This window comes from Gossypium arboreum, chromosome 7 (genome assembly GCF_025698485.1).
Source record: "Gossypium arboreum isolate Shixiya-1 chromosome 7, ASM2569848v2, whole genome shotgun sequence".
NCBI lineage: Eukaryota > Viridiplantae > Streptophyta > Magnoliopsida > Malvales > Malvaceae > Gossypium > Gossypium arboreum.
The window spans coordinates 88,879,046-88,891,828 of NC_069076.1; the positions used below are offsets into that span (position 1 = coordinate 88,879,046).

At 31.8% G+C, this 12,783-nt stretch overlaps 1 protein-coding gene, 1 long non-coding RNA gene and 1 other non-coding gene across 3 annotated transcripts; 2 read left to right on the plus strand and 1 right to left on the minus strand.

Annotated features, from left to right (window-relative positions):
* The first annotated feature begins 325 nt into the window (after positions 1-325).
* Positions 326-2,926, plus strand: LOC128295130 (uncharacterized). The gene is made up of 2 exons (XR_008285449.1): positions 326-434; positions 2,713-2,926. It is a non-coding gene; the product is annotated as an uncharacterized LOC128295130 (long non-coding RNA).
* A 6,975-nt stretch (positions 2,927-9,901) lies between these two features.
* LOC108455372 (THO complex subunit 4A-like) lies at positions 9,902-12,360 on the minus strand. The gene is made up of 5 exons (XM_017753941.2): positions 12,051-12,360; positions 11,805-11,951; positions 11,346-11,414; positions 11,075-11,256; positions 9,902-10,352 (listed from the first exon to the last, which is right to left on the minus strand). Exons 1-5 carry the CDS (start codon positions 12,210-12,212, stop codon positions 10,187-10,189), a joined length of 726 nt encoding a protein of 241 aa, XP_017609430.1. The 5' UTR covers positions 12,213-12,360; the 3' UTR covers positions 9,902-10,186.
* A 65-nt stretch (positions 12,361-12,425) lies between these two features.
* On the plus strand, positions 12,426-12,499 carry TRNAV-AAC (transfer RNA valine (anticodon AAC)). Its single transcript has one exon. It is a non-coding gene; the product is annotated as a tRNA-Val (tRNA).
* Positions 12,500-12,783: the final 284 nt, after the last annotated feature.

Genomic DNA, 12,783 nt, shown 5'->3' on the forward strand with positions numbered 1-12,783 from the left:
TTAATATTATATGATAAATAAATAAAAGTTGACAAATGTATGATATGTATAGTGACATGTGTGATACTAATGTACATACATTTGTAAAATACATGTATATTTACTTATTATATAAGTATATTATTAAATTATATATTATTATTAAGTAAAAGATATTTATATAATAAATAGATTAAAGAATGACAAATGTAATAATATATGTGTATACAAATGTAAAATAGATATTGGATATTAAATAGATATTTTATTATAGCTATTATTAAGTTATTATAATATATATATATATATATATATATATATTAAAAGGAATAAAAAGAAAAGAATAGAAAAGAAAAGAAAAGAAAAGAAAGAAAGGATGAAACGAAACAGAGAGCAGGGGAAAGAAAGAAGGAAAAAGGGAAAAATTGGGATTTCAAGGCTTGAAAGTTAAATAGGTAAGTCAATTTAGCCCTTTTTACTTAATTTTGATGTTTTGGAAGCTTTGGGACAAGGTTTTGATGAAATTAAGTGAATATTTTGAAAGTTATTAGATTTCTAAATATTGTTCATGTTGAATAAAAAGATGAATTAGGGGTTAGATTGATAGGAATTCAAGTTAGAAATGAAATAAGGATTGAATTGTAAAGTAATTCATAAGTTTTATGTTGTAGGGACTAAATTGATGAAATTTAAAAATTAGGAAAATATGCTGGAAATTTAATAGTTAAGTATGAGTTTGGTTAAAAATTGAGTAGAAATAAAGTATGAATTAAAATAGAAAAGTAAGTGAATTTAGTTAGGATTAAATTGAAATTAAAAGTAGAAATCAACATTTTGCACTAAGACTATTTTGGACAGCAGGAGTAGTCTAAGTTTGAAAAATCACCAAAAATTTTAGAAATTGAATTAGAGGATGAATAAAATATGGAATTAAAGCTTATTGAGTTTAGTTTCTTATAGAAGAAACGGTGTAAGCAATTGAATTGTAAATTATGAGATATAATGAATTTTGTGAGATAAGGTCAGAATGAATCCAGGTTCCCCTATTCTGACTTTGGAAAATCATAAAAAATTAGAGAAAAATAATTAGAGGCTTAAATTTATATGTTTAGAATCCCTAATGAGTCTATTTTCAGGAGAAATCAACGGGAATAGTATCCGAGTTCTATACTATGAGATAATTAATTTTTAGTGAAGAAGGGTCGAAACTGTCAGACAGCAGAATAGGGGTGAATTTAAAGAATAAACTGTACTTAATGGCTAAACGAAAAATTCTGAAAATTTTATGGTAAGAAGATTTGTGAGTCTAGTTTCAGGAAAAATTAGCAAATCTTAATTTAGAATTCTGTAACTCAAGATATAAATTAGTAATGTATTAATGGTTATGAATTGTATTAATTTCGTAGTCAATGTGGTACCGAAAATCTCGGCTAAGAAAAGACAAGACAAAGGCAACGGAAGTTAGCTTAAAAACTACGGTTTGTATTTCTATAATCTGAACTTAATACTTAAATTGTTGGATTTATTATTTAATATATATATGTAGTAGGTGTTTTGAGATTATCATTTGAATTGGATTGAATATTGATTATATTGAATTAATTTATGAATATATGTGAATGTTTGAATTGAAATGAATATTGATGTGAATATTTGTTATATTGGAAAATATATGTAGTTGGAAGTGTGATGAAATTGATAGAAAATTGTGATTATTGTGAAATTGAATATTGATTAGTGAAAAGTGAATGGAATTATATTGAATTGAAAAAAATATAGTTAATTAATTAAAATATGAATAAATTGAAAACTGAAAAATGAATTAAATACCCTATTAACTAGTCGGACTAGTCGGATATAGTTGGCATGCCATAGGATATGAAAGTGTACGGGTTTTGTCGGCTTACTGATCAGGCACTTATGTGCCGACTACTATTACTGTTACCGTTACTGTTACCGATTCGGCACTTTGTGTGTCGAATATTGTTATCATTCTTATTACTATTCTTTTTTGATTTGTTCCGATGAAGTACTCGTGTACCGTAATGTTACTGATTCTTGTTTAATTTGTTCCGATGAGGTACTCGTGTCTTCGCATCGCTCATCGTTATCTTTATCGTCGGCCGCCGATGAGGCACTATGTGCCATCTTGGTGTGTTGGTTGGATCCGTGTATCCGCTTTAGGTCCGAGTCATGTTAATAGGGTAAATAAAGGTATAAAATAACGATTATTATGAATAATTGATGTTACGGATACTTGATCATTCTTGGATATTAGATTGTTACTGAATAACTGAATATTACTGAATAATTGATCATTACTGAATAACTGATTGTCACTGAATGAATGACTGTTACGGAATAACTTAATTGTTATGAATATCGATTTTCTTGAATAATTGATCATTCTTGGATAACCGATCAATTGATCGATACTGAATAACTGGTTATTATTGAATAATTGATTGTTACCGAATAACTGACTGTTACTGAATAAATAATTGTTCTAATTGTTAATAAACATTACTGATTGATTAATTGCTATTGAAATTAATAAATGATTTGAAATTTAAAGTAAACCAAAACAATGGTTGGAAAGTGAATGTTTGAATACTCATTGAGTTTGAATAGTTCAATATATATAAATTAATAAGTTTTATAATTGTTTAAGTGTTCGGATTATATAAATGCCATTGAGTGTATACTCAGCGTACGGTTTGTTTCCGTGCGCAGGTTAAGTTAAGGCTAGATTGTTGAATCAGCATCCCAGGCCGATCCCGAATTCAATGAGGTAAAGTATGTTGAGTATTGATAATGGCATGTACCTAGGATGTTTAATGAGAGTCATTTAGGTTGTAAAAGTATTGATGAAATAGGTGAATTATGGTTGGCAACGGTATATAGTATGAATTTTGAAATTTATTAAAAAAATCGTAATGATTCTAAATTAGTTCCAAATTGAATTTACTGTTCATATCGGATCGCGAGGGCCCATTAATGGGACGACATCTTAAAACTAGGGTGAGTGTAATATTTATTTTAATTAATAACCGGAATTGGGCTGTACTGACTGGTAATGTCTTGTAACCCTGTTCCAGCGACGATATAGGGTTAGGGGACGTTACAAAAATTGGATCTAACTAATCAATATAAAAAATCATATCATTAATCAAATCTAAACATAAATTGAATTCTTTATATTCAAAACAAGTCTTTTTTGTTTCCAAACTTTTACAGAATCGTGTAGATCATTCCTTTCTTTTTCTTTTATTTCCTGACGAATAAAATTAACCAAACAATAAAATTGATCTAAACATTCTTGGTTATTCCCAAACAAGCTTGATTGGAAGCCGAGCATGGATGAACCGAAGAGAGAAAGGGAGCATGGAACCAAACTGATTTGGCTAAAATTGAGAATGTAGGGCTCGTTTGAAAAATCCATGAAACAATGTAGTTTTGAGAGAGCAAAAATATTGTAGGTAAGATGGATAAGGTTGTCGTGGGGGTTGGTTAGGAGGTTAAGAGAACAAGCTCAGGAAACTTTGTTGAGGGTAGATTGCCATAAGTCACGACTGGCAAGGTCTTCGAGTGAGGCGAGCTTGTAGGCTAGGTCATTGAGAAATCCAAATTGATTCGTTAAAGCAATGATGGACGATGAAGGCTTGTAATTTTGGGGTGAGAATATGAAAATGAAGTTTTATTTTGGTTTCAACTTTTGCCTTTTCTTTTTTCATAAACATAAAAAAAAAAAATTAACAAATGGAAAAATAGAAAAACTGCATTACAAGAGATGGAGAAGGGAGGAAAATAGAGGAGGAAGCAGAAGAGAAAGGAAAAGAAAGAAAAAAGAAAGAAAGTTAAAAGAACATAAAAGGAAAAAAATTAAATTGCTCAAAACGAAAAAATATGGGGACTAATTGTATAATTTAACTAAATTTTTTGTTTGAAATGATGATTTAACGAGCTACGTCAACTTATTGTTACACCGTTAACAACAATTAACGGCTCAGTGATTAAAATATTACAACACATTAACATGAGTGATTAAAACGTAACATTTCAAATATAATGACTAAAATGTAACTTAAAAATAAATAAAAACTATTTTAGTAATTTACCTTAAAAATATTAAGTTAAATTTTGAGGATGAGTTCATCAACTAATTGATTTGGGCAGAATAAAATTTATTTTTATTTACTTAAAATTCGTTTTTTAAAAAAAAAATTAACCTTTTCTGTTAACTCTATTTAAAAATTAAGTATAATTACAAAATTAACCCTTAATTTTTATATTTTTATCTATTTGACCTCTATTGGTTTTTTCTCCAGCCTAAATCATTTAACCAACTTCTTCACCAGAGTTGGCACCATCTCCGCAACTACCCTTTAAGCAATTGCGTGTGCATTAGATAAAAATGGATATCATTATGCAAAACACTAATATCTTCAGACAAATTAAAGAGTTTGTTTTTTTAACTTTGAAATACACTTTGAGTTACCTTATTTTATTTTTAAAATTTTAAGATATGATTATTTTAATAAAGACTACATGAGCAAAATGTTTTGGACATGATATTTCAATGTGAATGACAAGTTTTAGACTTTGGCTTAGTTTTTAAATTGTATTGAGTTTAATTTTAAGATTTAATTTTGATTATGTATGGACCTAATAATATATTTATCAAGTATTTTTTTTTGGATTTATTTATTCCAATTTCTTTTACTATTTTAGAAATAATAAGAGTTTGATTAGGTCTAAAGAGATTTATGTTACTTGCTTAAATTTTGATTAATTCTTTTAAGTAAAATGTATTATATTAAGCTAGTTTACATGTTGTTTTAACTTAGATTTTATATAATTTTAGTAATTAGTAATTAATTAGTGTTTTATGGTTTTAATTAAATTAATTTGAGCTTGAGGCGTGAGATCGAGAGCAAATGAGAGTGTGAGGAAGAAAGCAAAACATGAGCAAAACGAAAGGAGAGGCCGCGGCTCCTCGCCCTACATGGAATGCACACCAAGCCCCAATTTATGTCGTTTTGATCCCTTTCCATTCTTGACGTCCAAGCACGAGTTGAAACCTTAACTAGGTCACTTAAACACGTATAAATAGGATACTTTAACATATATTTGGAACTGCCTTTTGTAATACATACACTTATAAATAGGTTATACTTTTTTTCTAGTTAAAACAATTTCAATGTTTTGATTCTTCAAATTTGAAAGATTTAATTTGTTTTGATTCTTTGGTATGTGCGTAGTTTTTATTTTAATTACAACTATTCATGTTTTGTTAAATATAGAGTTCATTTTTTTATATTCATATAGAGCTCATATTTAATAGCTTAAAATATTTTCCTTGTCAATTAAATTTTTAAATTCATAATTGTACTCTAATACTTATGATGTGATGAATAACATGGTTGTTTATATCGAAATATACAATTCGTTATTCTTAAAAAAAATTTCAAGTCAAAAGAATTTAAATGTTTTAATTATTCAATTTTACTGAATGGCCATCATAAAAATGTATTTTACTTGATTTCTTTTATTAATAAAATACTTTAAGGAGATTTTGTTATAAGAGTAATTTTATTTCTTTCTTAATAGAATTTTTATATTTTTCCTTCAAAACTTCAACTTACTTAATTCTAAGTCAATTAAAAAAGCTGATATTACAGTTTTTTATTGGTACAAGTTGATGAAAGGAAGGTAGCACCATCAAAGGCATTGACAGAGAAATGAATTCAAATGCAAATTATAACTCAAATGACTCAAATGGGTGTTGTTTGTATGAACAACTTTTTTTTTTTTTTTTAATTATTTTACTACAACTTATTTAACATTTAGCCTTTAATTTAATACCCTAAGGTAAAGGTAGTAGGTACTTTTTGGGGATTTATTACTCTTTTGCTTATTAAGCATAATGGCATCGATGTCATTAAACATACAATTAAAAAGGGGGAAACAAAACTGTATAGGTACCGGATCACGTTTCCTTAAGTTTACTAAAAATCGTGAATTAAATCAAATAATACTTATATAGGAGTAGGAGTGTTGAACAAAAACAATAACAAAAATTTAAAAAAAAAAAAAAAACTCAATAAAGTAACATTTATAGATTGAAACAAGAGCTCTTTAGCAACATTTAGATAAGCTTGAAATATTCATATAATATCTAAATTTATCTCTTCAATTATTTTTAATGATAATCTTATACATTTATTCATAAGTTAAGTTTTCTATGAGTTTCAAATACACTTAAAAGATAGGGATGACATCTTCAACACTATTTAACTCTCTACTTCTTTTTCTAAGTTCCACAAGCAGAGATGATTATGCATGAGATGCTTCTTCATTTGATGCATAACAAGATTAAAACACGCAATATTTAAAGGTTAAATATGTCATCACAATCTTTGACTGCTTTAAGCCTATTAGTCTAATTAATGTTCGAACAGGAAATTGGACAAGTACTCAGCGTTTCCAATAATTCCTCTATTTGGTATTTTGACACAAAAAAAAAAAACCTATAACAAATTATTAGCTTTCAATCTAATCATTTCTAATAACTGAATTAGAATATGTCTCTCTAAGAAGTAGAATCATGTTCCAACACACACTTCCCCTATCGACATTCATGCTTTGTTCATCACATTTTCAATCAAGATCTCAAACATACATTCAAGGAGATATAGAACCTGATAAACAAACTGAAAAAAACAAACATTATAACCATTATAAACCATTAGATCAATATCATCAAAACAACAAAAACTCCTGTTAAATCAGAGCAAAACCATCGACCATATGTTTCCATTTGTTGCACTAAGTCTCCTCCTTTGGCAAAACATAATGCAACAGCCATCAACATTAGTCATCTCAGTTTGAGACATTTACTACCACTTCTTCTCCCCTTGTTAGAAAAGATGTCAAAGGAGCTCCCCTCACTAAGAGATCTTCATTTATCGAGTTAAAATTACTTTAAACTAGTTAATGATTAAGCTTCTTCATTTTCTTTTTTTCCATTTGACTGTAGTTTAGTCGCAGCTGCTTTTTAATTGCGAGTTATGTAAGAATTTAAGTATTTATTATATTGTTCTGTATTGGAACTGAAAACAAATATAATTCTGATCAGAGAAGAAGATATAATAGCTCCTTTAGAGCATAATATTACTTGTCGATTCTGCTTTTATGATGTTCATGCTGCTTGTCATGTTAGGCTGCATGAGAGTGGAAAACCTATCCTTGATTTGATTGTCCAACTGTGGAGCCTGCATCTCATATTATTGCCCCTTTATTACATGAAAGGTAAGTTTGCTGTTGATAAGCTACCACTTTCAAGTATTTTAGGCTTGGAACAGCACTAATATCATCATGATAGTGTTCTTCTCTAGATAAGAACATTTAGTTCAAATTTGATATAATTTTCGTATGAATTATCTGTAATCACGGTAGATAACTCTGGATACTGCGTAGCGTTCGTGAGTGGGAACCATGTTATATGCCAAATACCATTTGCTTTTGAAGTTGAATGAGAGTATTGCCGTTGTGCTGGTCATGCATGTTGTAGAAAGTGGCATTACTGATGCTGTGATAAAGTCGCATATGTTCAGTTAATTTTGTACTTATATGCAATGCAGGATTGATATCCAATCAAATACAAGGCGCTTCCAGTCTCGTTTTCAAGTAAAACTTGTGAGAAAAATATCACCCTTCCTAATTCATCTTTGTAATTATTATTATTATTATTATTATTATTATTATTATTATTATTATTATTATTCGTTTTCGGAGAATCATTGATGAGGGTGCATTGGAGCCGACGTGGTTAAATAAAATCCTTATACAGGTCAGACATTTTGACCTTGTATTGAGTTTGCATGGGGGCACTTTATCTACCAAGTCGAATCTTGCTCCCACGGTATAACTTAAATATATTAAGGCACAGCAAGATATTTACCTATTACTTTCTAGGTTCATATTTTTGTATGACTCGGGTTAGTTCTTTGATTTTGGAAAACAATCCATATACATGCATATTCTTTTTATGATGTGTTATTCCATGCAGTTCAAAAACTCGAAAGCTTCTTAAAGCAATGTTGATCCAGCAGATATACTTCTTATTGAACTAGCTGACCAGGTAAATTTATTGGTTCATGATCAGCTAGTACGCATTTCTTACCATACCTTTGCAGCAATTGGCATACTCACATTTGGGAAAATTTTCATTTGTCAACTTCAAAAAGGTCTTTCTCAAACTAGGGTCCTCCAGGGTATTTCCGATAAATACTTTGTAAAAGAAAAAGAAATCGTCGGTTTTGATATTCAGAAATAGTGTTTATCTGGAAGAGGAAGAGTGTATGAACAGGATTAAGGTTTCCATGACTTCCACTAATGATATGATCTTCAGGTGCACAAGGAAGCAACCCATAAACACTGCTGCAGAAGCACATAAATGAACAAACATAACTCTTGACCTTGCTTTTATGTTCTATAAAACGATCATTAGATGTTTTTTACCAATGAATATATATTGCTATCACCCATTATTTCTAATTTAATCATATTAAGTATGCATATCTTGGTGTGGCCTCTGTGTCAAACCAGTCGTGGCGGAGGTTGGCATGGATGAATCTACTATTAGGGCCAGATGACCAGCAAGATCGAAAGAACCTGCTGCTTTGCATGGATATCAAACATCCACTTTCATTAACCGAAATCTAAAACTTTAAAAAGAAATAAAATAGGAATAACTGCTTTTTCAAATTGATGTCGGAACTCATGATCCATATAGACTGAAATGGTTAGCAGTCACTAATAATACGTGAAAAACTAGACAAATAGGAAATAAGAGAAACATCAGTGTTACCGACCTCATGATCCAAAGTATCAGAGCTAACTTCAAAGGTTATTTACTCGTATGGAGACAGCAACCATAAGCAGAACCAATAGTCCGCTACTATAGAAAATAAACATCATAGCATACTGCGGTTGCTCTTACCTGATATTAATTTTCCCAAACTTGAATCAGGGGAAGTAGTGGATGCTTTGTTGTTGAATTTATATACCATTTGCTGCAAGCAATAGCATAGAAGCTCATACAATGACATAAAACACCAAGCAAGTTACCACCACTTCAATCTTAGCTCTTGACCAAACTATATATTCAGGCCCTAACACTAATGGATTATAACACTGTTCAAGATTTGTTCAAACCACACCCAGTAGCAAGAGATTTTCTTCAAAAACCACTTTTGGGAGGTTGGGCAGCATATTGCCCTGAGCCAACACCTTAGCAACCAAAGAGCATAAGAGCAGTGATGCAAATACCAGCTGACGCCACAAAAGGATAAGCAGGCATATGCTGAGACGGTGAGACCTCAAATTACTTTCTACCAAATCTGAAGAAAGTGCAAACCTCAGAATCTTACTGTATGTCAACCAATCCCTATAACCGTTTCAAATTGAAAACAGGCTTCACAACAAGCTCCTATACGCCAATTGTACTAAGCCTTCCAACAGTTTTTCTCCACCAAGAAATCAATAGGATGAACTGAAGCAGAGGGATTCTACAATAACTGACTACAATAAGACACATCAACAGCCATGACAGATATTGGGGAAAGAATATCCCCTTCGCAATAATATAACAGAGTGAAATAACCTAACCACCATAACAGACTATGTAGGAAAATCATTTGCATCACCAATAACACAAAGGATAAAATTCAGAACAGCAAAAAATGAATTCATAAGAGAAAGAACTTAAAAGAAATCTACCTCACTAGTAGTCTCCCTGGTTTCACAATGCAGGAGCAACTAAAAAGGCAATGCAGCTCTGGGCAACAGCAAGATTCCTCCCACAGCATGCAGCCAAAGTTTCCTTTGCATATGGAAAACCGAGAGAAAAAGTTTCCGCTTTTGTACCAATTTTGAGCGATGAATCATTTTCAATGGAACCAAAAGCATTGCATATTACAGAATGATAGCTTTCCACTAACCCACATTCTTTATACCCAAGTCAAAGGAACAATCACCAGTAAAAGCCCAAACTCCATAAATCAAGACTCTAATAGTTCTCTCCAAGACTAGTTCTTCTAAATAGTAAGATTTTGGTAGAGATACACAAAATAGTCGAGGACCAAGCACAATATGTCCATAGTAGAAAATACTTAAAACCAACCAATAGAACATGGGAAATGCTTCAGTTTGTCTGCATTGCTTCAGAATGATACTTCTCTAGATCAGCGTCAAGATCTTCAGCAGAAACCTTTTCTCCACGGCCCTTTCCCTGTCCACGGCCTCTTCCAAAGCCACGACCTCCAGCACCACCACGTTGCCTACCAAATCCTCCACCCCTGCCTTGGCCACTTCAAACCATAACATAATTGGATTAGTTTGTAGGGTGATTTATTAATAAGAGAAACAAACGATATTTCACAAATATTTCAGAGGTCACTAATTAAAAGGTTGGTGTGGTACCAATTTCTTCTGTAAGGGAAGTTAGGAGGCACTTAAAAAATAAATATAATTGCACAACCCTTTAATTAGAAGCATTCATTATACAAAGAAACACCCAGTGCAAGTGGCAACGTGATATGATACATCTACATTATTTAAAGAACAGTACCATTGCAAGAGCAAACTAGAAGTAACAATCACCATTAAACACACATCAGAGATATACAAGGTAATTTGATGTGACTGCTAATATCTCAGTGTACATATTTCGGGCAAGAAGCTCACCAGAACATAAGTCATAGTGAGTGGTATATGAATCCTTAAAAAAGACCCTCAAAGCAACAAAATTTGGTCATTTACTCCGGTTATACTTGAAAACCAAACCTAAGAACTTCAAATAAATTGATAATTAAGGAGAAATTTCTGTTTCTGGCTAAAACAAAGGGAAGTTTCTACCATGAATTGATCCAATTGAAATTTCATATGGAGACTTAAAGCAGTGTTTGATAATTTCAGCAGCCTAACTTTTAGGTGCAATATTACATCTCAAAAGATATTGTAACGAATAATAGAATCTAAACTTTTGAGCAGAAAAAGCACAAGGATCAACCCAATATATTACAGAACATACCCTCTAGGGGCTCCATTTGAACTTCCAAAGGTGCCATTAGCTGCTGAAGGTGCAGTAGGAGTAGCAATGTTTGTTCCCACAATTTCGATTTTAATCGGCTTCCCATCAAGCTGAACATTGTTGTATCTCTTGACCGCAGCCATAGCATCTGTTCGCCTCGAGAAGACAACTTCTGCCGTTCCCTAAGAAAAAGAGTTTTTGGTTCTAAACTACAGCAGGATACAAAGAATTTCATCGGAAGGACCAGCTAATGCCAAACTCGATTAGATACCTTCGATCTCCCGCTTCTATCATAATGGATCCCATATCTTTTCAGGTCACCAACCTCCGAAAATAACTCCTATATATGAACACAAAAACGTCAGGAAAATACAAAATAAAATAGAGAGAAGAAGTCCAAAGAGCTAAACTCAGGAATCAATAATCAAAGTTTATGGAGACCATCTCAAGGGGAAAATTTTAGAAGTATTTCTAAGCATGGCTAGACTTCTCTTACCCCAACTAATCTCAAATATAATGAATATGTAAACAATTCTTGAAGAGTTAAGACTGAAGAATCACGAGAAACTTTATAGAGAACAGATCACCATTATATTAATAAGAAATTTTAAATAAGACCTTAAGGGGAAAATTCAAATAAATGTCACCGTTGTATTAATAACAGAACATGAAATATAATATAAAAATTAAATGAGATAAAAGCGGAAAGTTTTATGTTCAAAAAAAATACCTTGATGTCGTCATTGGAAACACCATAATCTAAATTAGAGATATAAAGCTTCGTCCCAGTTTCTATTGCGGAGGCCCGACCTGCTTGTCCTTGCAACGCTGCTCCCTTATCCGAATACATATCGTGCTGCCACGTCGTCTCCGGCGCCTGAACGAAGAGAACAAACTTAGTAAACAAAAATCGAATAAAACGGGGAAAAACAGTTATAAAAAAGTTACAATCAGGAATGAGGCCCTAGCTATTTACCTTAGCAGCGGTATAGGGTGCGGAGCGGTTCGCTCGGCGGTTAGGAATGCGGCGGGCGGGTCCCGCCGTGGATCCACGGCCTCGACCCCGGGAGTTTCCGGATCCAGACTTACGGCTGCGCTTGATGAGATCGTCTAGCGACATCTCTAAAGCACTTGACATTTTCTTAATAATCTGCGTTAGTTAGATCAAAGAACAAACCCTAGAAAAAAGCACGGACTCGAAAGAGGGAAAAGGAAAAAGGATGCTCAGAGGAGGATAGATAGGGTTTTCGCCAAAGAGAAGAAATAAAATAAATAATTTCATTGGATAAATATAAAGGCTATAACGTACCTTTACGTTTTTATAAAATAAATTTGAAACCACAGACGACAGGGTGTCGTGGTGTAGTTGGTTATCACGTCAGTCTAACACACTGAAGGTCTCCGGTTCGAGTCCGGGCGACGCCATACCATTTTGTAACTCTAAAGTAGACTTTGATACTTGGAGCGTTTTTACATTTTTTGCTTGAAAATCATTTAGTTTAACTACATACCAAAATAAATTTATTTTTCTTTTCGCCCCATAAATTAAATTTATTTGTATAGTTTTCCGTTTATACTTCGCATTAAATTAATTATTTGTTTGTGTCAAATTACAAATAAATAATTAGATGTTAAAATATGTTCTAAGTCCTTATATATTTCGTGCTTTTGGAATTTAGTCTCATGTTTTTATTTTCGTGAATTTAATC